We start from the raw sequence: 27,902 nt of genomic DNA, 5'->3' as shown, positions 1-27,902 counted from the left end.
CTAATGAAAATTCTCATGGTTCATGATGGCTTTTGAGCAGGAAACACATTTACTTTGCTGCAATTCATGTTGTACAAAAAAATCTGGGACAAGTTAGTTTTAAAAAATCTAATCTCCAAACAAAGTTATATTTCAGAATCACAATATGGCACACTGAAATCTCGATAATACAGCATAATATTCCAACAGTTGGCTATGTCAGAACTGTGGAACACAAATTTCCTCAGTGTTGTAACAACATGCTGATGCTGATATTAGCTTATCTGCTTACAGGAATGTACACATGTAAGGAGTGGGAGTTTCCGAAAAGCAATTATGAAGAACAATCTCATTTGAAATATCCAGTTGATGTTAAGTGCAAAGAGATTGTTAATGATGATTTAGATGATGACTATAGTACCATAATCAGTGGTATGAGATTCTCCAATCAATGCAGTGAAGAGCAGTCTCACTTGAAATATCCAGTTGATGTTCAGAGCAAAGAGATGGTTAATGACAATTCAGATGATGACTGTAGTACCATATTCAGTGGTATGGGATTCTCCAATCAGAGCAGTGAGGAGCAGTCTAATTTGAAATATCCAGTAGATGCTCAGAGAAAAGACATTGGTTAATGACAATTCAGATGATGACTGTATTACCATAATCAGTGGTATGGGATTCTCTAACCAACCTGGAATCGTAATTCAGACCACAAATACTGATGAATCCAAAAAGCAGAAATGGGACAAAAGAAACATGCTTGCAGTTTCTGTGGTAAATTAATTGGGAAAATTGCACATCATTATGAAGCATGTCATTCAGATGAACAGGAGGTTGTAAGCATCCTTTCACTTCCAAAGAATTCACAGGAGCGTAGACGAGGATGGAATGTGCTGTGCAATGAAGGTGACTTTAAACATAACTTAGATATATATAAAAAAGATGAAGGAGTATTGATTCCTAAATATAGACCATCAAATTGTGCTTTGCCTGGCAGAAATCGTAATGCATCTGAGCTTGTTCCTTGCCCTTCTTGTAAAGGTTTACATTGCAAAAAGGAACTGGCAGAGCATCAGAAACAGTATTGCATTACCAAATCTACCAGGAGCTTAAAGAAGAAAAGAAGAAGTGCTGTGAAGGAAGGGAAATTATTGCTTCCTATTCCTAAAAATATGACGGAAACATTTTACTTCTAATGTGGTAAACAGTATAAAAAATGATGAAATTTAAAAAATTAGTAAAAAAAAATGACCTTCTCATAATTAACTATGGCCAATGCCTTTGGAAAAAGAGGATATTGAGGAACACATAGCAAATTATGTTTCAAACGAAATGTGGGAATTGGTCGATTTTTGAAATAGGTGAAGAAAATGGTAGGTCTTAGAACATTAGAAGAATGTTTTGATTCTAGTCAATCTGAATCAGTCATGAAGAGTGTGAAAAAAATGGCAGAATATAGTGAAAAAACAAACACACATAGAAAACCTAGCATTGCATTGAAGCTTGGATATTTGCTGAAGAAGTGTGCCCAAATAATTTGAAGTGAGGGGCTAAAAGAGAAAAATCAGCTAAAGGTTGAAAAAGGAAATACATTTGTCCAGTTGTATGAAAGTGATTGGGGAGATCTTGTTTCATGTACAGCTCGTCAAAGTCGGGAAAGCAAGCAATTTAATAATCCTTTAACCACCCCTTTCTGTGGAGGTGTGAAGGAACTTTATGATCATGTAAAGAAAACTAGTACAGACCTCAGAGAGGAAATCAAGAGCAATACAGATGTTTATGCTAGTTAGCCAAAGTAACCCTATGTGAAATCAACCTTTTTAACAGAAAAAGAGGAGAAGAGCAGAGAATGAAAGTGTCAGAGTTTGAAAGAGCAGGTAAAGTATCATGCGCACTACTTAATGAAGAGGTCAGGACATCATTATCCAACATAGAACAAAGACTTTGTGATAGTCTGATGAGAGCTGAAGTGAGGGGTAAATTTGGAAAAAGAGTTGCCACCCTTCCGACTCCACACATGATTGAAAATATAAGAACTCTTCTCAAATATAGAAAGGCAGCAAATGTTGACCAGTCTGAGTACTTGTTTGCAAGGCCAGGTAATGCCCAACATCCTTACAGAGGTCCAGATGTATTACGAGAACTGTGTAACAACTGTAACCTTGAGTATTCGGATGCAATAACATGGACAGGACTTAGAAAACATGTGTTACCATTGCACATGTTATGGAAATTACTGAAAGTATGCAAGATCAGCTTGCTGGATTTCTGGGCCATGATATACGCATTCATAGAGACTTTTACCGGTTACCTATGTCAGTCTTGCAGAAATCAAAGGTGGCCCATAGTTCTCATGAAGGCCAGCTCCCAAGAAGACTTAAAGCAATTGGAAAAGAGTCCAACGGAGTGGAAATTGAAACTGGTGGTAGGTAAAATTTTAGTTTTTCTGGCTTTAAGGCAAAGTGGGTTTATAGTGTGACACTGTTGTACTGTGAATGGTTCATCTTTCGACTATTGCTTGTTACTTCTGTGGAGTCCATATTCTGATCAGATTTCAGTCAGATATGGAATATGGGTTTATATCATCAGTCTAGAACAAATCCATTAGTGAGTAAGATTCATGCATATGAATGAGGTGATCTTGCACCTGATTAAATGACTTGATTACACTTTGTAAGCCTTATTCCTGATCCGATTTTGTTAAATCTTGGACGACATGCTTATATCTTTAAGATCTCTGAAGAGTTCATTAATAAACGAGGTTAGCAGTTTTAACTATGAATGCTATTTGTAAAAAAAAACTGGAACATATCCTTAGATCAGCTTCTTGCTTTGATGAGTTAGATGCACCCATATCAATAGGTTTATGTTGCATCTGTATTTTAATTTGGTTTGTTTGTCTACCTCTTCTATGTTGCATTGCGAAATACCTACTGAAATGAGGGTTGACCAGTATGCAGTCTGTTTTTGTCCATCCAACACAAACACCTGATTCATATTTAATATACTTGTTTGGAACAAAGTCACTCACGAATCTCAATTAACACTTTTCCAGTTCCTATAATTTGATATACGTGATAACTTTAAAAATAAATTGCTTTCATTACTGCGATAAGCCAGATTTGCCCAAATTAAATCGTCATATCAAGATGAACAAATGCTGAGAGTCTGCCATTTTGGGTCGTCTCGATAGCCCATATTATAAACGCACATTTGCAAAACTTCCTCAAATTGCAAGGACAAACTTCGAAATAATGCTTGTTATGAGGCCCAGTTTGCCTATCAGATTTAGTTCAACAACCATTCATGTCAAGCCAAAAAAAAACTGGTATATAAACACTTACCAAAAAATACACCTTGTGGCAAGTGCTCCATTTTTACAAGCACTTTAAGGTTGAACGACTGAATAAAGTTGAATATTGCACTAATTATTTTAGGCTAATGGCTAAATTTTATATTTTTTGAGGTTGACCATGAACCCTGTATAATGTACAGTACTTGGCTAAACTGTTTCAGTTAGACGAACAAATCAATTTTGGGAAAGAAAAAAAATTCTTAATAAAGTGATAGGGTCGGCAGCAAAAAACGAGGATGGTCAACTGACCAAAAACACTGAACTTTTTTGGGCCTTATATGTTTGGAATGATAAATGTCAGAGAAAGTGGCAACATTTGTCATGTTTGTCAACAAAGCACTATTAAGTAATATGTAATTGCTAAATAGGAGGCAGATCTGACATGGAAATGCTTATAGCGCTCCCTTTTCATGTTTAACAAGATAATCAAGCAGTATTTCACGGGGCAAAATTAGGTGTCTACCAATCAAATTCCAGCAGTTTAGCATTAATACATTTCAATTAATACTATTTCCGATTGTACCTCCTGTTAACTTCAATAATTAATAATGTTCTGAAGGATTAGATTTTAATTGTTATATAGTTTTACACACAAGTAAGATAGGATATGAAACCAAACCTGGTAAGACTTTCAGTGACAGATTAAGAATGTTAAACAGACCCCTGCCAACCCTTATGATTTTGCCTCAAGTCTTACAAAAATGACCCTTCAAATACGGACTTGTGGAATAAAAGCAAGAATACAGAAAAATGATGGTTGCTCAAAACTCTGGAGAATTGGTTCATCTGTGTTTGATTTGGATCAGGGTTTCATGTCAGAATTTGAGGAATTAGGGAACCAGACTAACTTTACTGCAGTACCTCAGACACTTTAAACTGCACATATTTTTTTCATGCAAAGTGTCTTCTTGATCAAACTGCTATTTATAGAAATTTTTATAATTGGCATCCAGCAATTGATGCATGTTGAAGACGAAACTAAAATTAAGCCTTTTTAAGTGTTAATAATCAGCACAGAAGAATAAAATGGAATATTCAGGTTCTTGTGAATAAAAACAGGAAGGGACATAATTATTTTTATGGGACATCACATGTCAATTTGAGTGGTGAGAGATAATGATATATGATTGCTGTCTTCATGGAAAATGGAAAATAATTCCAAGAATTATGTCAAGTTGAGATATAGCAACAGCCCATTGGGGCTGCATCGGGTTTGGAACTGAAGTTTGTGCAACTGTACTAGTGGTAAATGAGGTATACTTGTACTTTACAAAATTTTCAGCTGAACATAATGTTTACCATCGCTGCATGTTTCAAATACCGAACTGTTACATATGTTTTCCAGCTTTACAATAGTAGTTTGTGATATTTTGTTATACCTTACTGAAAACTGGTTAAACTTACAGAAAAAAATAAACTGCCTTACTGAGACGGTCTCATCAGGGTTGGCAGGTGGGATACTAGTTAGACAATTTGGAAGCACCTATTTATCTACCAACATATTTACAAATGTCTGAATTTGAAGTTTTACAATTTTGCATTAGGCCTAAACTGCTAAAGGAGGAAAATATTTCTTTCTGATTTCCAGATCAACCCTATGTTCCCCTGCTGTTGCTATACATGTTTCCAACTAAAACAAAAATGAAAAAATTCTGGAATTTCTGAATGTTGTGACCAACTGGAATTTTCATTTTATTGATATTATTAGAAATCGTACTCGTTAAGATGCAACTTTTTCCATATTATGCAATCGCTTGATGGACAAAGTCTATAGAGAGCTTAATTTAGCATTAGTTACTTTGGACCCAATTTGCTGATTTAATCAACTTCAGATTTTCAGGAAGGTATATTGGACAAAGGGGGATATTAAAGTAATTTTTAAGAATGTGCAATTGTCAAACTATATACAATATCATGTTCAATAATAATGTCAAGTTCTTTAACCAAAAGGATTAAAACACTGATCATTCATCAGTTATTCACCTTTGGTAAATGTCGGGTTTGGTTTCATATGAAAATTCATGGATTTCGACCATAACAAGAGTGGGTGTATTGGAGGCTTTGTGTAATAATTGGGCCTTAGGGGCTGTCCATTTAGGACATACACATGGAGGGGGCAGGGAGGGTAAACTCAAAATGAATACGCTTGCGTATAGGGTGGGGGTCTACTGATACTGCATGTACGTATAGGAAATGGGAGTGGTGAAACCTCAATAATAATTTGTCTAATACGTAACCTGTTCAGTAATGGGTTCAGTCAGCATTTGAATTTTAGCAGACACTAGACAAACTTTTTAAAGGTACGAAGCTTATTTCTTTGACGCAGCCAGACTTTCAACATCTGTGGACTGTTTTATTAAACACGTTTAACCCTTTAAGCCCTGATCCCGTCTGTAGGCGTGATCCGGTTTCTGCATTCAATGGCCAATCCCGCCTGTAGTTGTGATTTTTTTACTGCGTTCAATGGCCGATCCCGTCTCCAAGCGTGATGAATGTGTGTTAGATTCAACGTCTCTGATTGGTTAGAAATGGGTTTATTCCAAGAACTAACAACTATTAAACCAATCAGAAATGATTTTACTTTCATTTGCGGAAATTTGAATTGTTCAGAAGCTAAGGGCTCCTGTTTTGAAAGCGGTTTAACTACACATGTTCTGGTCATGAAAAATCGTAAATGATGGCGGACGTAAGAGTGATTTTTGATGAGAGCAAAAATGAGGAGTTTCTCGGGTTTGATCTTGAAAATACTGAGCAAGCTGAGGAAAGATATGTTCGGCAGTTGGATATTTTGTGAGATTTCGATTCGGACATAGAAGTTTCTGAGATTGAATCGTCCGAAGATGAGGATGCTGACAGCGATGATGATCGAGTTCTTGCGGATAAACGTTGCACATAATTTTGTAAATTCTGTATAAATAAGTCGTGAAAGACTTGGACAAATAGGGAAAAAAAATACATCACTGTGTAGACAAATTCATTTGCAATAAATGGTGAAACTTTCTTGGATTTTAATTGGATATAAGCAGAGAAATTAAGGTAAGAGTGAATGCATGTGCACGATGTTTACAAAATTTTTCAAACAGGTAAAAACTCTGGGGCACACGCAGCTAGACACAGCTTAGCGCTGCTGGGGCATAGCAGCAGTGATACTGATAACGGGTCTGGGGCTGAATGAGTTAAATATCATCAATCCTTGATCGTTTCTGCATGGATTAAATATAGGCCGTTCTTTAGCATTAGGGGGAGTGGTGCATCAACCATATGCAGGTGGGGGGATGTAAAACAGTATGCATGTGTACATGGAGGGGGAGGGGTTAAGCTTTTGTCAGATTTTTGCGTACATACTAAATGGATGGCCCCTTATGGGGAAGATTGATGGTGGATTGCAGTTGGAAATAACACATCAGCCCAAGTACCATTCATTTCAATGCTGATCCGTTCAGTTATGACCCATGTCTCTGTGGATGAGATGAGGGAAACAAATATAATGGCCCTTGGTGGCAGATAGGTCTCAAGTTATACTGGCTGCCATGTATAGCCTAATCTTATGCTGAGAAATAGCATTAAACCCCAAAGCAACAACACACCTTTATTGACTGACTGACATAAGCTTTTATTTTGTGTTTGCATGAAACAGGAAACAATTTTTAGTCTTATGAACATTACAAAAATGAAACCAGATGTTTATAAATTAACATAGCTTCTTGGTGAGTGTTGCAGGTAGAATTTAAATTACAATGATCCTCCAGGGGGCTGAGTGGTCTAAAGTGGTCTCCTATACTGATCCCTGCCACCACACCTCTGTCCACATGGGATCAAGTATCAACCTTGGCCAATGTGAGTCAGTGAGAAAGCTTTTAATTAGCTTCTCATGGGGTATGTAGTTCTTACAGGGGTTTTCCCAGATTCCTCCTCCACCAGTTATACTGGCCGCCATGTATAGTCTATCATGTGCTGAAAATGGCACTCAACCCAGGCCCCCCAAAACTCCCAATATCAAGAATGATCCTTTTTTTTAAGGTCACCTTGGGATATTTTAATTCATACCAATCATAATTTAATAGTAACAAGAAGAATTAAATAATGCAAGTCTGTCATTTGTATCTAATATCTCATGAAAATTATTTTGTCAGATATTACTGTGCCAGAAGAAAATGGAGATATTGCAAAAGAAGAAATTAAAACAGGAAATGGGCCAACAAAGCAAGGGGAGATCTCAGATGAACTTAAAGAGAATGCAGAAATTCCAGGTAAAATGTGATGATAATATAAAAATATTGACATTGATAATTTTTAAACTCATTGATAAGGATAGAACTTTGTGATGTCATGGTTAAGCGTTTGGCGATAGACATACTTAAAGATTGATCGGTAAAATCAGATGAGCAAATCATGGATTGCAATTTTCATAATCTGTTATAAATGATTGTGGTAATATTGTTCCTTGGGATATACTGATCAGTTTTGCCATTATTTTTCAATGTGTACACAGCACAGAGGTGAAACTAATGTTAATGTTTTGCATTAAAAATGTAATTAAAAATATGTAGCTTCTGTCACTAGAATCAACCAATAGATTTGTTAGATATTGTTGACTGGATAAGCTTCAAATATCATTAAAAGCTGTTGACTTTAATAATGTGTGTAATGTGTTTCTATTTTTGTACACTATTATTTAATGAAATTTCTCCAGGTATATATGTAGATAAATACTTTCTCCATTTATCAATTTATGTTTATGCATAGTTCAAAGTTACAAAAGGCGGGGCAGATGACATATCCAACAAAACAGCTAGTTTACACTTTTACCAGCCCTAATTTCACAATCTATTTTTAAATAAATATGAACTTATAAAATCATTAGGATTTTTATTTTGTATATAGAATATAGAATTTAGCACTTTTTTTACATGCCAAACATTCCAAATTAATGCAGTTTGAACAAAAAAATGCTTTGTAATATTTGTTTAAAATTCATAATTGTCATTTAAAATATCCATACCTTGACTACATTTAAAAGAGCAAGCAATTTAAATATAAGTATTATCATCATCATTATTATACTATAGAAAAGATGAAGAACAATATGCATATGCATGCGGAAAAAAAGTAGTAATTAAAATATGAAGATTGCAGCAAAAACAATATTAAGATCAATGATGGATACAAAATAAAAATGGAAATAATAGTGTAAAACAATGGCTGATACGTTTATCACAATTTTATAATTAAGATACTTAATCAGATTTTTTAAAATACAGAAATTTTCAGAATTTGTTTATCAGACATTTACGCTTGTATTTTAGGAATTTCTATTTGAAAAACAAAAATTATAACAATAATATCTACTCACATGAGTTTGATAATGAGCAACATCCACATGTACTAATTAGGTGATCTTGCATCTGATTTACTAAACTATTTCTTATCTGACCAAGTTGATCAAACTTTCAACATTATTTTATATCATAAAGATGTTTGATGTTGATAATGAGCAAGATACAACTTAATGAAGTGATTTGCATTTGACTGGCTAACCTTGTTGCCACAATGGACGCCATATTTCTGCTCTATTTTTTATCCAACTTTGAAGATAAAATTATATCAATAAGACCTCAAACAAGTTCAGTAAGATCAATGCATATTATTGAGGAAGCATCCTGCATCTGATTAGCCAGGCTTGTTGCTATTCTAGCAACCATATTTCTGGTCCGATTTTGAACAAACTCGAAATTTCAACTTATATCATGCAGATCTTGGATGAAGATCAAAAGCTTGGACTGTACAGTAATAAGCGAGATCCATCCATATTTATGAGGCATTCTTGTGTGTGATTGGCTGAGATTGTTACCATTCTGGAGACCATAACTTTCATCGTAACTAGAATAATGGGTTTATATAGTCAAGATCTGCAGAGTTTTTTTTTAAATAAGATGCAAGCATTGATGGATTCTTTTATCAGATTGCACTTGTGAAGCCATAGTTATGACCTGTTTGGTTTATTATCATCAAGGTCTAAATGACTTCATTATGAGAAAGAGACTCCCAGTGCACATAAATTGTCCCTTTATGTTTTGAAATAACCTCTGAGGATATCATACATTAGGTAAAATCAACATGATAGAAAGTTTGGGAGACAGTTTACATTGAATTTGTTCTCATAATACTACATAAACTTGATTGGTGAAATGGTTACATAAGCCAGATAAGCGACAACAGGCCCACTTGAGCCTATTGTTAAATCTTTATTGGTATATGCCACCTTAATATCAAAAACAAAAGTAGTAAACTGACTTTTTATGTTAGGATTATTTTCACCAGCTTTTGCAGCATAAGCGACTGATTATTTAGATCATGTATACTAAATGCATTAATTTTTTTCTGTTTTTTTTTTCTGCTTTCTTCCCTTTTTATAACTTGTCTGGTGCAATTTCAATATGTCATTTTCAAGTGTATGAATTGAAATGATTTTGTTTAACATTATTCCTTAATAACTACTTAAATGCAATGTAATATTATATTATTATGGTAATAAAGGGGTATACATTTTTTTCTCATAATCATATATCCATACATAATAGAAAACAACAACATCTAGATAACTTATATGAAAGTGCCTTGTCCATAAATCTTTATTTGCTACTTGTCTTGCACCAAGTCTGGGTCCTTGTGGTCTCTTTGCAGAGTCCGTGATTTTATATCACCTATGCAACATACAGAATAGCTTAGTGGTATAGTAACCCTGGTATCGGAAGCAACATTTACAGGCAGTTAACCAAATTTAAGAATTTTGTTTTCCTCCCATCCTATCAAGATCTATGCTTTTGAGTCTTCATGAACTCTGGTCAGTCTTATAATTGTAAGATTCTGAACCTTCCAAAGTTAGAATAGATTACAGTGATCAATACTTTTGTAATTATTACTTTGTTGCTTTAAGGTTTTGCTGAGATTTTGTGACCTGGATTAGTAGCTGCAGTTTTGGATATGATACCTCCAGGGAACTAGATCAAGGTGTACCTTGCATCAGATAAAACCTCACCAGAACATGATCACAATGACCTATTTTTCTTGGTTAACCTGTGCATTATAGTTGAATGGCATAATTTGTGTTGCATACATGATACCTATGTTACTGAATTGGGAACTGTGTTCCTCACATTATTAAAAACTAATGCAGGGGAGAGCAAGTCACATTCGTTTATTTAAAAACCTATTTTTTTTAACTTAGCTGTTAGTTTTGAAAACTATAAAAAAAATTGTGGAAATCTTGTATATAATTAGAGACATCATTTTAGGTTCTATTGATATGTGAGCTTTTTGAGAATTTTATAGCCGTTTTGAATGAGTTTTGTTACTTACATTTTTATATCAATTCATAAACAAAAAAAAATCACTGGAAATGGATCTAAAACTTGTTTTGTCAAACTTTATCCATCCTGAAAAGTAACTGCACCACCATGATCACTGCAATGATGTGCCAAGCAGCTGAAGCAAAAGTTTCAGTTTTGACATAATCTAAGGCGGTAACCATGATGATGAAGACGTAAGCCATTACATAATATGTATGGCAAACATGACAACGCTGTACATAAAAATACATATACACACATATAATCAGATTTTGGGGATAATTTTTGTTTGCTGTTCATTTTAATTTTGTTAGTGGGAGATGGGATGCCCAGCACAACCATGATAATGTTTCTGCAACTGTGCAGCTGTGTATATTTGAAATTATTAAAATCTATGTTGGAAATTAAAAATTAAGAAAAATAATCCATAAACAACAAGATGAAATATCTGTATTTATACTAAGTAGTTTGTATGTATTTATAATACAGGTATTTAGATTTTAGCTCTACTAGTCATAGACCAAGAGAGCTAACTAGATGGTCTGTTATCTTCTGTCTGTCTGTTAAGCACAAGTTTGTCAACAAGATTCCTAAACGTGTAATAGTCATGAAACATTACATGCAGTCATCCCTAAGTCTAGTTGGTCCTAAATGAAAATGGTACTGCTGAGGCATGACCATCTTGACAATCTTGTTTCAACTTATCCTGAATGGATGGTCAATATATCAATACGGGGTTTTCACTATAAAAAACTCATGTCCTGAATGAAAATCATGCATGTCTGCTGTCCCATGTGGCAGTCATCTTGAAAATCTTGTTGTTACTCAAGGAACGAAAATTGACATAAACTTTTTACATAAAGAGCTTGTATGATGTCTAGGTGGTCCTAACTAAACGAAGACAATTCCATTTCTTTTTATTGCTACTTCTGAACATCACCATGGGGTCTTTATATAGGACACTGTACGATGTTGACTTGGTCTTAAATCTAAATTGCGTCGAACTGACATCCAATTTAGCCACAACATGAGCCACCTTTAGTCGTATCAACATGGTATTTTCACAAAAGGAATTATTTCAGTATCTAGTTGCCTTGTTAAGAAAATTTTGAAGATCCAGTGGCCAGTTTGAAAATATTTGTGTCCCTATTACTCCTTGATGCAAAGCCATGCAAACATTTGGTTATTACCAGGTCATTTTGTGTATGGTGCTAAATGAAAATGGTGCATATCTGTTATCCACTATCTTGTTATCGCGACTCCTCCATAAACAGAAAGTCATTTTGACTTGGGGGTGAGTGGGTGTCAAGATTAATTATGATATCTATTTGTCCTTATTGAAAATATGCTGATCTGGCTTCAAATATGGCCATCACGATAGCCATCTTGAAAATCTTATCCTTACTCCTCCTAAACGGAAACTCTTATGGGGTTTCTCATCAGAAGAAATCTTATAAAATTTAGTTAGGCCTGAATGCAAATTATGTTGGTATGATATCAATAGGAAAACCAATGTGTCAACTTTGAAAATACTGTTATCACTACTACAGAAGAACTGATATCCACATAGGGTATTCATTAAAAGACTTCTTACGATATCCATACATGCCAACCATTACATCTTATGCTTGCTTGTATATGGATTATGCTTTTTCTGTACATTAGAAAATAAAATAAAAGCAAAAAAAAGTTGTTTTTATCATTTTTATTATCATCTTTTTAATTCCACTCATATATTATTTGGAATTTGTCATGGCGGCACAAAGCAGTCTCAGAAGAATAAGTAAACTGTACTAGGTGATAATCAACGATAAAACTATTAGAATGGCTGCGTCTGAAATTGTGCCAGTCAAAATGGAAAACCATCAGCTCCAAGCATAGACACGGAACCGGGGCATTAGCAACCAAAAACAAGTACAATGCTTTTAAATGGCTGTACTGAAGCTCCTTATAAGAATTTCACTTACAAGGCTACACTCGTATAGTTGTGGGATTTGGAAAAATAATCATCAGTTGTATGGTTTCTTAATTGTTTGTTTGGTTACTGAATTAGGTTAATGTCTTCCATCCCACATGATTTAGCAAGGGGACCTCTTGGTAACGTTGCTTCGCGGGCTCGCATGCACTCGTGTAAATCATGCAATTGAGTGTGATTCGAGGGTAAAGTCGTGGGATACGTCAGAAGACTTTGACCTATATCAGTAACAAAGGTTCAAAAGCCCCATAATGATGCAACTCACGCGATCTTATGGGTGGTTTAGAACTAGTGCTTGACAAGAGAAAAGGTACATTATTGATAGGCATCGTGAAGTATCTTCATATCTTGCCTTGTCTGACCCTTTGTCGAACATAGGAACAAAAGTGTTGCATTTTGCAACTGTTTTGGCTTTTGGGGAAGGTATATATTCATTACATCTTGTACGGTCCACAAGTCCTGACTTCAACACAAATTGTACACTTTGATTACATAAGTGTTATTTGACTCGTGCTTGTGAAAAAGCATGCAAAAGATCACATTCAATGTTTTCTCACTATATCTGAGCGATGAGAACAGATTCGATCATATAGAGTTGAAATATTTTGACTTCTTCAAGTTCAAATTTTCATCCTGATCACATTTCTTTCCCATATCCATGATGGTTAATGCTGTTTTGGATGTTATTAAGTGCTAAATAGTTAATCAGTCACGATTTACAACTATCAAATTTATTTTATTGGACTCTTTTTTTTTTGTTTGTTTGTTTCACTACTGAATAATAAATGAACAAACTCATGTGTTTTGGTCACTTGACTGAATTTTCCATTCTTATTGTTCTATCCGTAAATACTTCTATTTTTATAGAAGCCGCAATGGTATTTATTGTTATAACTACATAGTATAAAGCTAGATATGCGTCATCAATAGATTTAGTTGATAAAAGACGATTGATGACGTTTGGCTAGGTAGGACAGTCCAGCAGTTTAAAATAGAGACTCTGATGCCTAAAATAGTTTTTATGAGTGTAAATGGGATCACTTGGGCGTGGCAGTGTAATCTTTAACCAGATTTCATGATGGAAGGACTAAACTAGGATTAGAGTGCTTTGTTGTTGAGGGTTTAATGCCATTTTTCAGCACACGATAGGCAGCACATGGCAGTCAGTATAACTTAGTATATGTAGTGGACGAAAGCCCGGTAAAAACACACAACCTACAGGAAGCTACTGGTAAGCTTTCTCACAGAACACGATGGAGACAAACCAACAAGAATGGAGATGAGATAAACAAACTGTAAAAGGTGAGCCCTTTAGACAAATTGTCCACCTAGGGCCCCGATTAGAGTGCAGTCATGATGGACACTCAGGATAGTCTGACATCTGTGATACAAACATTTGCTTTAACATGCTTGTTTTGCTAGACAAATGGTTTGAAATTATTTGATTTTACAGTTGTAAAGTTAAATATAAACAAAGGAACAATTTATGTATTTTGCAGTTGGTTAAAATAATAAATATCTTCAAATCACGAAATAACAAAATAACGTTAGACACATGAATCCGGTTATGTATTATTTTAATATTTGAATATGTATTAATCGCCACAAAGGAACTAACAAACTGGAGAAAACGAAGAAGAAAAAAAATGAGAAAAGAAGCAAAAATACAATCACATCAAAAGAAAACAAAAAGTGAGTACATTATTAGCAACAAACAGCTAAAGCAAAAAATTAAAAATACTGAACTATAATTTTTATGAAAATATATTGAAACTGGGTAAGAAAGGGTATTTTTTTAAAAAACTTCAGCAAATTCATTGAAGAATGTTGGTGCAGACTTCAAAATAATTTGTTGAGATATTGAAAAGATCTTAAAATAAAAGCCTAAATTTGATATGATCTTATGATTAATACTTGAAAAACCTATAAATGTTGCCATATTTGGCTGTCTCTTGTAATCCCATGTAGCACTGATATTTGAGTACAAAGTGAAATTCATTAACGTATTACAAAAACGCCATGTTCAATTTTCGAATTGTATTGCATGCGCATCTTCCTGTTTCAACATGGTGTATACGAGATGATGCTCTGAATTTAGTTCATAAGCTTACCCAGATATAAAATGGGGGGTGGGTGGGATTATAAAGACAAGTAGGCAAACTCATTGGGACAGAACCCTCACAATTTGAGCGTTTTTAGGGCATAATTTGAACCATGTAACTGTAATGAAAACCTGTTCTTCGGGACGAAAGGCACATAGGCTCTGCCCCACATTTGGTTCTTGTTGCATATTCCGCATTATTTACTATAAGATGTAGTATTTTAGACCTTGTTAATAGATCAGGGTCCTGAGCAGAACTGCTAGTAACTAGGAAGCTGACTTTTGTACTGCTGGTTGTCAAGTGAGTCTCTGCTTGCGTTTTTAAACTTTATTTTTATTGTTTGGTTCGTTTACTAGCACTTTTAACACATTATGGCAGCCAACTTTTGATATCGGAAACAGCCGACCTTTGGATTATGAGTATGACTTTCTACCAGCTGATATGCCGATAAATATTTGTATTATGTGTGAGTGAGCATGGGCATCTTTAGGGGCTCTACATTAACGTATGTAATTGTGATAGACACAAAAACTTATTACTATGGCACTTAGTGACTTAACCTTCATTTGTAGCTATGACTATTAATCTAGAAGTATGGGTTTGGTTTGTGACATGTAGCCTAGAGGTAATACATTTCTGGGTAAACTTTCAAAAATCTTTATCATTTCAATACTTTAACACAAAATATAAAGAACCGCAAGTTCTGAAAAAATTGGCTTGGATAAGTGATTGTGGCTGTAGCTGTATGCCAAACAATCATATTAGATAATGAATAAAACATGAGATTTTTATAGTTTCTAGATGTCTGTCAACATTTTCGGCTTAAATATGGAGACAAAATTTCCACCTGAGAGAGAGAGAGAGAGACAGAGAGAGAGCAAGGTTCTTCTTTTCTTTTCGTTTTACACTCTAATGTGTCATACAATTGGAACATCATGTACATTGGTGTTACATTGGATATGTGAAAAAGGTATGTACTTGTATTATTCTATTACATAATGTAGGTACATGTATAATAGTTAAAATAAAAAAAATTACATTCTTGGCACTTATGACGCTTTAAAATACCATTTAACAGTCAGTTGAAATGGTACCCGCTATCGCGGACTGATAGGTGTGTTCCGGTATGAACTTTTCCGAAACAAGGCTTGAAACTTAGTTATTTTATCAATATGCTACTACCTTCATTCAAAAACGGCAAGAAAAAGGTCTAGCCCCTCTTTTTAACACGAAAATATACAAATGGATGAGAAAAAGAAAAAAAAACGACATTTACAACTGTCAGCAAAGTGGATAACATTTTAGCTAGTCTGTAAAATCACCCTCCCCCCAAGTCTAATGATACTGATGGACAATATGTTGGTCTGATTTCACCTGGTCATTAAAATGTGCAAACCTGCATACACTTCAGACACATACCAATAATTGGTAACAACCATATTCCATATCTAGTGCAAAATTCAAAATGGACAGAGGGTTGTGCTATTGCACATGAATTTACAAGTCACCAAACATAAGATTAGCTCCGGAAATATCATGTACATTTCGCCAAAAGAACTCTTCAGCTGACAGTAACTTCACAGCCATGAGAAATGCCGATAAGTGTAGGTTGCAGGTTTTAATAAATAGCCTATATCAGCCTCTAAACCACCAATCATTATCATCAAGGGTGAGGGGCTGATTTATCAGCTTACATTTTAGTGTTGCCCTTATTAAGGTAATACATATATAAGAACGAACCAATTCAATCATCTTTCATTTCATTCTACACTATAAATTGATTTATTGCATTATATTGTTGCATTCTAAGATAATTTGCTTCATGACCCCAGTTTCAAGTGAGTGTTTTCGGACCCCATTTTGGGTGCAAGAGTATATCACGTGATTAGTGACTTCTGGGTCCCCAATTTCCAGGACTACTGTCAAAATTGTCAAGAGCTATTATTTTAAAAATGCAAATAATATCTTTAAATTTAAGTATGTGTCTAATTTCAGAACGCCAGGTTTTTGTTATTTTTTTACAGTATTTAGCAGATACGACAATAAGAAACACGGGACCCCAGTTTCATAGATATCTGTCAAAGACCCCACTTTGACATTAAAACATGTGTGTGTGTGTGTATGTGTGACTTCACTTGTTAATGTTGCTTTAAAAAAATGCAGTCATATTGCTACGATGTCGGCAGTGTGACAGAGAATAGTGATGCCTAACACTTGGGCATCATGCCTTACATGTAGCATGATGTCATACGCAGTCACATTATCCTGACACCAGGCCAACTAGTCCCGACACCAACCTTTTAACGCTGAGTGCCTAGTGAGACAGCGCTTAACAACATCTTTATTAAGTCTTTTGGTATGAGTTGGCCTGGGTTCGATCCTGTATCCGTCTGATCTGAATGCTCTAACTATTATGCCTCCAGAGCAGTCAAGAGATAGAGAGAAAACATTTAATGTCCATTTGTTCAACTGCCCGTACAACCAGAAGACTGCCATAGAATATGTAGGATTATTTTTTTTACCTTACATAACCTTCTTAAATTGCTTCCTTTAATACTTTGCAATTTTAATATCTTTCAAAATGTTGCAGTATAAACTCAATTCCATCGTGAATGCTTCCAAAGCAAGGTTCACTAGTCATATAATGGGTAGGCCACAATAACCTTGATTAAAGGTCCACATAACAGTAAGATTTGTTGTCTTTGGACAGATTTATTCTTTATCTAGATATCCATTTCTGATAGTAAATAATTCTTTCTTGGCTGCTGCTATTTTTGAAAGGTTATGAAAAAAGATGGATAACTTAGTAATATGATTTTCAATTATCGGATATGTCATATAACCCTTTTTTTTTTTAAAGAATGTCTTATGTACCACGATAAGCTGAAGAAATGTCAGAAAATAGTGCAGATGAAAATCAAAGAACTAGAAGTAGAAATGAAGAATGACTGAAAAAGGCAGATAATAAGCCTACAGATGAAGATTTATAAGAACACATTTGACAGGCCTGTCCTACTTTTCCTGCCAGACTGCTGGAAAAAGAGAAATGCATCAGGCGTGAAAAACGCGACAGGTAAGGGCAGTGCTGTCCAACCTTTTTGACACCTTGGAAACTGAAAAATGTTTTGAAAAGCAATGACTATATAGCTCTTCGAGCTCTGGTGGGCCATTTAAAATCTGCCCGTGGGCCGCATGCAGCCCACAGGTCGCGGGTTGGACAGTACTGGGTTAGGGAATGACATATCATCAGACATTTATTTATTTATTTATTGTCACTTTAAAGCAAAATTTATTTATGGACCTAGATCATGATTATTTTAGGAATACGAAAGATTCAGTATTGATGGAAATACAGACAAAAATCAGAATAGTCAAATAATAATCCAAGACAATTTACAGTTGATAGAATTAATAGCAATTTTGGTCATATATGCGAAAATGTGATGCTGAACTGTCTTGAATGTAATTGACATCGAGGTGCTATTTTACAAAAGTGAAAGCGGTGGTAATTGTGTCTTCAGGAAATACTTGTTATTGTTCAGGTACAAATCCACATTGAGGAGCAGCTGAATTTAATTTGTAGATTGCGTGTCTATCCGTGGATCTTAGCATGCTGAACATTGTATGTGTCTTAACACTCCAAATAGGATCAGTTGCCTTTTTTTACCACGTTCAAGTTCACCAGGTTCATATAAATACCTCAGTCACATTACCCAGTACTGGTTGTTTTGAAAAGTCATGTCGTATTGGTATATGCTTTTGTAATTGAATTGATAAGTTTCATAGCAACTGCATGAGTAATTTCGTTATTTAACGCAGGTATCACACTTGGTAGTCTCTGAACCCATTCACTAAATCTCATATATTTCTGAATTATTTTATTTGCTTATTGATATCCAAATAACCGCTAAGCAAGTGTTCGATTAATTTGTTGAACATTTGCCTTGTCATGATGAAATACAGTATGTCCTTGTCTTTTTTTGTTGATGTTATGTTTTTTCATCAGCGATGATACTGCCCCAAGAAATTCTTTACCAGGATCAACCTGTAGTAACTGAGTCCATCGTAGACCACCTTGTGGTCAGGATCCTCGTTGATAATTTCGTTCAAACGCAAATGCTACTTCAGTTGCTGCTTTAGTTGATATGTTTCTGCTTCTTTATACCTACTTGCAACATCAATGACAGTTAACACGCATCTGTATCTCTGTGATTGACGTCTACCAATTTTGATAGTATTATGTGGTAAAAAATATCTGCTTGATGAACTTCATTAGGAGTGCTGACATCAAAATGTGCGTGCTGAATTTTTAGGTGGTGGTAGGTAAATTTGCCATATTCTCTTTTGTGATAACCAATTTTAAGCAACATAACGCATAACATTTGCTGCATTACCGACTTTACTAATCACTGCTCTACCCATCTAATATCCTCTTGGGCTATAATAAATCGATTCCATTATAATAATAAATGGTTGATTAATTACTTGCCTCTAATATTAGTTTACCTTTCAATGCAGATCTTACCAACCAGTTAACTACTGATTCTCGGAGAGATTTTCTTTTGTTTGAATTTAACGAGTGAACCAACTTCACATCTGCAATATGTCGTTGTTTTAAATCCTTATTTTTATACACTACATCATGAACGTGGCATGCTTGATCAACTGCATTTATTTGATACTCTCCAGGTCTTGGTTGATCTCGCTCATCAAATTGGATATCTAGTCGAGTTCCAGTACCACAAAATTTTTATCCGGGAAGATGTTTTTCTCCTGGATACATAGCAAATGGAACTCTGGTAATTTTCCTAAAGAAGAAGCGAAATCACCACCTGTCTTCATATGAGACGAAATAAAATTATATTTTTTGTACCACATTTTATACATTAACCTGTAAGTGCACGCTTTTTTATGTCATTACTGTTGTTTATCCACTTGTGGGGAGGATGCTCTACATCGAACACAATATAAATCCATATTATTTATCATATTTGTACAACAAGGATATCATTGATTTCTCAGTGACATGAAAGAAAGAGTCAGTCAAACATCATCCAGCGCTACCAAATTTCATTAGAATGATAATAAGCCCATCTGGGTCTGGTAAAATGCAATTATTCCTTAATCTTATAATGCTATGGCTCAAATGGGATAAATTGTATTTAGTAGCTCTATCTGTAGTTGATCAGTGATGCCACAAAGTGCTTAAAGATTTTAATGAAAATGCAAAATTGTTGGCTGAGGATTATATTATTGATTTCATCACTGATATTGAAGCCCAATCTGTAGATGACCTCAATGGATTCATTAATAATCTCGTAGTGTATGATGATGTGATGCTGGACAATCAAATCCAGCTCGGATATTTTCTCGAGGAAGAAACAAAAACATCGATGTTATATATGTTCCTCAGCAATATACACAAATACCTAAAGTGATCAGAGATAACTAATATTTTAGTTGTGTTTAATGGAGTCGATACACATACTCTGAGAAATATTCATCAGACTCTGTGTTCAGGAGATACAGACATGATTAAGTTCAAAAACTTCTTTTCAAAAGCACATGCTACTCCACTCGGATGTTTCCCAATAAATGTACATGATCCTCGATCTTGGTAAAAGTTTTGCTTGAGAGACTGATGTAATAATGATTTAATTACTCACACATTATAGCATCAGAAAGGTGCGACCACAAATAAGTGTCAGGGTAGGTAAACAAAACAAATTTAAAAAATTGAAAAACACGAACGACAAAAACAGAGTAAAAACATAAACTAACCCAATAAGAGAAACTCTCTGTATTGGTTAGAGTAGCGCTGTCCAATCTTTTTGACACCATGGGCCACTGAAAAATGTTTTTCTTGAAGCAGAGGGCCGCAGCAGAAAACTGAAAAGCAACCACTGTATAGATGCTCCAATTCTGGCAGGCCATTTAAAATAGGTTTGTGGGCCACGGGTTGGACTGCACTGGGTTAGAAGCTTCGGTCTGACGTTATTAACCTTATATTTTCATTTTTCATAGTAAGTTTTATTTTACATAAATGGACCTTCCAGCAAGTGGTCTGTTCACCCTCTCTGCTGCTCTATTAAAAAAGGCATCTATGTTTCCGTATGGGTGGTTGTGGCCTTGATCTAACAAAGGATGATTATAAAACGAAAACAATCCCATGGTAATTGAATTGTAATTGAACTTTAAAGTACATGCCTTTATTAACCCATTACCTCACAGAGCATACTGACAAAGTGCAGTATGCTATAAAGAGAACACCTTGTTACCTAGCCGACCGCATCCGCATAGGCATGCCTGTGAATTGTTAAGCAATGTAGTGGTGTTACGTTTAATAGCAGTTTTAACCATTTTACGTTTTAGGTAGACATCTATTATATGTGGAAAAATTGAAGAGTAAAGTCCGATTGTTATAGCTGTGTAATTATTTTTCACAGAAGAATATTTTATGTGCTTAAAAATCAAGATAGAACTCTTTCATCCTCATGTCAGTGAGGCCGCATGACCGACTGTAGCTGCCACTTCCCATACTCGAAATTTACACGTTTTTCGTCTGCGTCTACATCACTGAGTCATCTGAATTCGATAATCAACAAAAACTAATTGCTGCTTACATAAATATCAGAGCCTTTACCAAAGTTATTGAATCTTTCGTGGTTGTGATTCTAATCGTGAAAACTTCGTAAGTACTGAATGAAATCCTGCCTGTGAACTGTTAAGCAATTTAGTGTATGTTACGTTTAACAACAATTTTAACCATTTTACATTTTTGGTACACATATATTATATGTGGAAAAATTTAAGAGTAAAATTCAATTGTTATAGCTGTGTAATTATTTTTCACAGAAGAATTTTTTATGTGCTTCAAAATCTTGAAAGAACTCGTTCACGTCATGTCCGTGAGGCCGCGTGACCAACCGTACCTGCCATTTCCTATACTCGAAATTTACAAGGTTTTCATGTGCGTCTATATCACTAAGTCATCTGAATTTGATAATTTATAAAAACTAATTGCTGCCTACATCAATATCAGAGGCTTTACCAAATTTATTGAATCTTTCGTGGTTGTTATTCTAATCGTGAAAACTTCGTACGTACTGAATGAAGTCCGCGGCTGCAATTTTGGAGACTGGAGATTACGACCCAGTTACTTTAAATAGCAGATATCGACCAGTGCATGAATAGCAACCACGTGATCTGACGTAATTGTCATTCGCAGAAATGAATGTAGTATGTAATAGGGGGGTTTTCCCCGAAGGTGGCGCTACGAAAACTAGCTCAAAATGGCTGATGTTTACAGCAGGTGTCAAAAGGCGCTTCTATGCGAATCTTGTAGAGGCATAAAAAGGCGCTTCCATCCAAATGGAGTAGAGGCGTTCAAAGACACTTGTATGAGGTAAAGGGTTAATATATCGAATAGCTCGGGCTTAAAATCACGTTTTTTCAACAGCTGTATGTAAAGACCAGAGAGGTCGCTTTCACTGCTTCCACAAAAAGGTTTATGTTGCCTTTATGACGTTACTCATTAATAACATTGTTCATTATCCATTTCATTTGAATTGTACCACACTTATAAATGACAGCCAAGCGTTGTTCTCATAACTGGATGCAAGTTTGGAAAGCAGACCAGAAGAAATACATGTAAAGACTACTACCAACTGTAAGAAAGGACTGGTCTCACATTCAAGCGAGGTAAAAACAAGCTTCCAATTATTTGTAGAAAGAGAATATGAGCCAAATAACTTGTAATTACTCTGAGTATTAAATTGTAGAGTGATTTTACTAAAGTTACATTTAATTTGAATGATCAAATTTACGAACATATGTATTAAATAATGAGGAAAGTGAAACCTACCCTGCAGCTACTATTTATTCAAAGCCCTTGAAGAGAATGATATACTTTGCAAAACACCAGTAGTTCAGGACTCGAAAACAGTTGTTGGCGCATTTGTACAATCTATCTTCTAAAATAAATACTTTTACATTAGTAAAGTAACACGAGTAGCGCATAGTTTGAGGGGGAAAAAAAAATTGTATAATGTATGAAGATATTTTTTAATACAAAAAGTAGGTGTCACATTCTTGTAACAATATTATGTGTATATCAAGAGTATCATGCATAACAAGAATATGTGTAATATCAAGACTACCAGGTGTATATCAAGCATACCAGGTGGATATCAAGAATGCCAGGTAAAATAAGGATTAATATTCCTTAGGAAGTGGCAAGATTCCAAGTACAGGATTGAACAACGTTATTCTAAATGACTAAAAGTGGATCGTTTATGTGAAACAGAAAACTTATGTACCTGCTGACTGATACATTGTATCAAAAGTTAGTTTTCATTGCAATATTATGTCTTTGGATTTTGGTGCTGGCTACAGTAGGTATTGTTTTTAAATTTCATTTTGCTAGCTATGATCGCAATTTCTGAGAAAATAAATCATATTCCTATCGATTTCATACAGGTATATCTCGATGAAAGGTAGTTCAAGTTTGCTGGGCTGGCTAGTAAGCGGCTACCGCATGCCAACACCAAATGGTGTCGGCGAATTCCAACATTTCGATATGGAATGCGCTCTGACCCTACACCCCAACATAAATGTCCAAATATCAAAAAATGGGATGGCAAGGGTCAGAGGAAACTCTGACTAAAAGCAGACCAGTCTGAAAGAGCGGGGATTTATTCTCCTGATGAGGAATTTTATGACACGAGTAAGGAAATTGTGAACGAATGAGTGCAGACACCCGTACATACCAAGTGTTTATACACATCTACTGCACAGGCACTTGATTCTGGGGTAAAAAACTAATGCGTACACTCACTGTATAACACAAGGTAAGTAACTCTCGCCGGTCACAATCTGACCCCTCGATGACTCTGATCTAATTTTCTGATACTATCTATGCATTCAGTCACTCATAACGTACACCAATGTAAAAAGACACTCCACACCTTTCATCCATTACCATTTAAGCAATCATACTGATTCTGAAAGGCCAATTTTGAAAAATGTTTATCCGTTGCTTCGTGTCTTCCACACATGGGCAACCATTCTAAAGATCTACCTCCAGTCTATTTCTTCCTCCACCATTAATACTGGCCGCCATGTATAGCCTATCGTGTGCTGAAAAATGGCGTTAAACCCCACAACAACAACAACAACCAGTCTATTTCAGAGTGAATGCGATTTGATCATGATTGCTTCAGTGATTGGTTTTTTCATTCAATGAGTCTTTTCAAACATTGCTTTCAATCGTTCCATCTCGGCTTAACCCGGCAAATATGCAATCAGAATATCCACTGTATTTTCTGTCAAGTCGTTTCGCTGTTTGATCGTTACATTAGAGCTCAAGGCTATGTGACATTTTCCGGGAAAATAGTTAACATTTCTTGACATGTTTATTACATTTGATTTTATTTTAGCGCTTTCTGAATAGCTATATCGGTGATCTCTGGTTGTGCTTGAAAAAAGATTTTTTAAAAAAATATTGTAGACTTATTTAATTAATAGCTAAGTAATTATTTCAACTGAGATCTTATCTACATAATGTTATAGATTGCTTTGTAAACATTTCTCTGTATGTTAAATGCTATCAATCTTACATAGGATTTACCCTGTCAAGAAAACTAAAGGATTGGGTTAATTCTTGTGTAATTATATGTCACTAGTTCTGTACCAAAAGCTATTAGAAAAAGAGTCAATGCTATATCAGACTTCACATATATAAATATAGCCATATTGTCATATTTTGTCATTGTGCTTTTGGACTTCGGTTACATACACTGAACTTATATGGACTTGTTTGTAAAAGGGAAAACTAATGACAATTTATACTTCTATATTTATGTTTCCAATATACATAACGACATTAGCTGCAATGAATATGGTTTTCCATATAGGTAAATTTACGTTTAAATTATTACATCATATATTCTAATTATTTGGATTTTGGATTTCAGTAAGAGCATCTAGATCAGTAATGGTAAGGATTGCCTTGTCTCACGTCTCTTGATTTGCTTCCAATAACAACGATAACATCAGTTAAGATGATTATACAACTGTTTGTAACTGTTATGTTTTGGAATATTTATGAAAATTACTGCATATACTTGCTTATGAGTCCAAATGCTAACTTCACTGACCCAGATATGCCTTTGCATGATATGCTGGCTGATATGGGTCTTTGCAATTTATTAGGAATAGTAAGTAGAACCACATCAACCATGATCTGCAGGAATATTATGCTACAACAGATCAGGATCTGTTATTTACAGTTTGACTTAACTTATAAGCAAGTAAAGATGGTACAGTGATACAACATAGATGTATCTGTGTGAAGTTTTTAAATCTAAATGTTACATATACTGTTACCAAGTTTGAAGTAAGCCCTATAATGACCAAAGCAAATATGGATTTGTTTTGTTCCAAGTGCACAATTAAGCCTTTCCCAGCGCACTAATTTATTTGAATACCACACCTCATAGCAAAATTTTAAATTGATACAGGTTGAATCCACATTAGCTATAACTTGTCTTATTCTGTCAATTTACCGAAACCATAGAGTTTGGTAATATTAATGTTGCTTCAACATTAACCTCCCAAATTAGTGTTTTAACATGAAGATTAAGATGACAATCTATCACTATTGATTAAACCAGTATTATGACGTAAAACTTCTTATTGTGAATATGAGGTTTAAAATGACAATCTGCATGTATTCAGCGAGTAAGTATTATGATAAAAGAATACATGTTGTGTATAATCAAAGTTTATGATGACAGTCTAACTGTATTCATTAAACCAATGGTATTGTAAATGTTGGTGCATTGAGAACATGAAGTTTACAATGATAATCTACCTGTATTGAGTTAACCAGAAGTATGATGAATGACTAAAAATTGTGAACATAAAAATTTAAGATGACAATCTACCTGTATTCACTAAACCATTAATATGATGAAAAACTACATATCGTGAACATGGAGTTCAATAGGACTCTCTACCTATATTGAGTTAGCCAGTAGTATGACGATGGATCAACACTATGACGAGAATCTGGATACAGTATATATCAGTGTTTCCCTTTACCCTCATTTGCACTTCAGAGACCCCCAAATTTTTAACTGGACCCCCAGTTTTGATACCAAAGTTTGTTTTTAACTCAGTCTGACCCCCAGTTTTGACACCAAGGTGATTTTTGACTCTCAGTCTTGCACCCTTAGGGGATACACTGATATATACTGCAGATAGGATGATAGGACATTGAAATGGAATCCAACTGCTTATGGTAAGTTGATATATTTTATTTTTAATATATTGGGGTGAGTGTAGTGATACAGAACCCACTAAATACACCTATTCATTATCAAGTAAAAGTTATAAAGTGAATTTTGGTATTAATGTTTATATTTGTCCGGTATCAAATGTTACTGTTAACGTATAATCCAGATTATTTATACAATATTTAAATTAGTATCAAATATTCTAAAGAACAACTATTGAAAAACACAAATTAATATGGAGTGGGCTGAATATTGAAACATTTACTTACTTTATGAAAAACAAAATAAAAGGAAAAAAACCCATTTACATTGAAAACTTGAAAGAAATGACATTGCATATTAAAGCAGCACACAAAAGTCAGAGATAAATATGCACTAAATTCAGGTTGTTTTAAAGGTAATGATCAATTCTGAAGGCTTATGTATTATTTTAACATAAACAAAATGTTATAATTAATGACTGAAACAATCCAAAATCAATCCTCACTATTTTCAAACACTTGTACATATTCAGCATCAAAACTGAATTCAGTAGGGAACATATTACATGTTTCCAAGCCAACAGTTAGTAGATCACCAAAACTATTTATATATAAAACCTGAATATTCTTATTGTAAACAGTGACTTCTGAGGATTACAATGTTTCTGTAGTAACTTTTTTCCTATACTAAGTAATAACTTCTGTAACTTAGCTCTCCTTTACTAAGTTTGCATTAGCAAAAATATAATAACAATGAAAGTATTCGGTCTTTATTGATATTTTTTGCCTAATGTAGTAGAAAAGCTGTTTTTCCATGTTCCCCAGGTATCACATACGTGTTTGGCTTTTAAACTTAAGAGTAGCTGCCATGTGTTTCCCTTGAATCCAATCAGAGTACTATCCTCCTTTCAAGTAAAATGCCAATTTTTGTTTATTTGCATGACCTCTAAAATAGCATTTTGGTTGGACATATTTTCCTTTTAATAATTTTCATGATGGATTTAAATTTTTCCTGTGCATTTTGTTTGTTGTTCTTATTTTTTATAAATTTTAGCATTCCCTGGGATCTCTGACTTGATGGTATTTCATGTCTGTATGTACATCATTTGAAGAAAACTGCATTGTCTTCCATCAGTAAATCATTTGTCTATTCATCCAGTGATCCAGTTACAGAAATGATAGCAAAGAGTCAACAGTTTTTGGAAAGTTTAGTTGACCTTGCAGCTGCATAAGGTTCAGCATGCATTCCACCAGAATTTGATTTGCATGAAATTGTTGCTTGTCCTAGCACTATGGAATTTATTCCTGTACGATAGGAATTATATGTTGGGTTAGTAGCAACACTATGATACAAAGACCTCTGTTGGCAGAACAAATTTTCAACAATGTCACTGTTGATTCTGGAAGAAACAATGATGCTTGCACCTATTTTTGACACACACAACTTTGTTAATGACATGAAACCATGATACATGAAATCAAGATCCTCTGTTGTTTCCATTGTCATTAAAGTCTTATATCTTTTATTGACACTGTCTGAATTGGCAACTTGTTTCTCCCAGGACTTGAACCAGTCATATGCTAAAGTAAGTCTTCTTAACCTTTCATCTGTTATATCTTTTACAGGTCGACTGTCACTGAAGAATGAAACTAAAAAACTTGTATGCTGCAGAAGAGTAAGTGCTGCTGTTAGTTCCTTCTATGCTGGCTCAGGCAGACTTTCTTGGTACATAGTCATCAAATTCAACATGTCCTGGTTTAGAGCTTCAAAAGCAAGTTTGTTTCTCATCTTATGAGCATCATTTGGAAAAATATGCTCATCAGAAAGCTTCTGATGAACTAGGAAAGGTTTTGTACTGTG

The 27,902-nt window shown here is 34.7% G+C and overlaps 2 protein-coding genes across 2 annotated transcripts in view; one reads left to right on the top strand and one right to left on the bottom strand.

Annotated features, from left to right (window-relative positions):
- LOC149797379 (uncharacterized) overlaps positions 1 to 27,902 on the bottom strand; it is a 137,415-nt gene that overhangs the window by 96,446 nt on the left and 13,067 nt on the right. The gene's annotated exons all lie outside the window — the stretch shown is intronic.
- On the top strand, positions 301 to 27,837 carry LOC149797380 (uncharacterized). The gene is made up of 4 exons (XM_089960166.1): positions 301 to 2,407; positions 7,471 to 7,587; positions 17,354 to 17,411; positions 27,668 to 27,837. The coding sequence occupies exons 1-4, from the start codon at positions 1,832 to 1,834 to the stop codon at positions 27,835 to 27,837; spliced, it is 921 nt and encodes a 306-aa protein (XP_089816292.1). The 5' UTR covers positions 301 to 1,831.

Source organism: Sinohyriopsis cumingii, chromosome 6 (assembly GCF_028554795.1).
Source record: "Sinohyriopsis cumingii isolate HCF-2022 chromosome 6, ASM2855479v2, whole genome shotgun sequence".
Taxonomy (NCBI): domain Eukaryota; kingdom Metazoa; phylum Mollusca; class Bivalvia; order Unionida; family Unionidae; genus Sinohyriopsis; species Sinohyriopsis cumingii.
Note: the sequence above shows the minus strand (reverse complement) of the source record. Positions and strands in the feature narration are given on the sequence as shown.

Bases quoted from the DNA above. Each gene is read 5' to 3' on its own strand.
- LOC149797380 (XM_089960166.1), top strand. From the start codon at position 1,832: ATGAAAGTGTCAGAGTTTGAAAGAGCAGGTAAAGTATCATGCGCACTA. The intron at 2,408-7,470 runs GTAGGTAAAATT...TTATTTTGTCAG, and splicing joins AGTGGAAATTGAAACTGGTG to ATATTACTGTGCCAGAAGAA. The intron at 17,412-27,667 runs GTAGGCCACAAT...TATCTTTTACAG, and splicing joins GTTCACTAGTCATATAATGG to GTCGACTGTCACTGAAGAAT.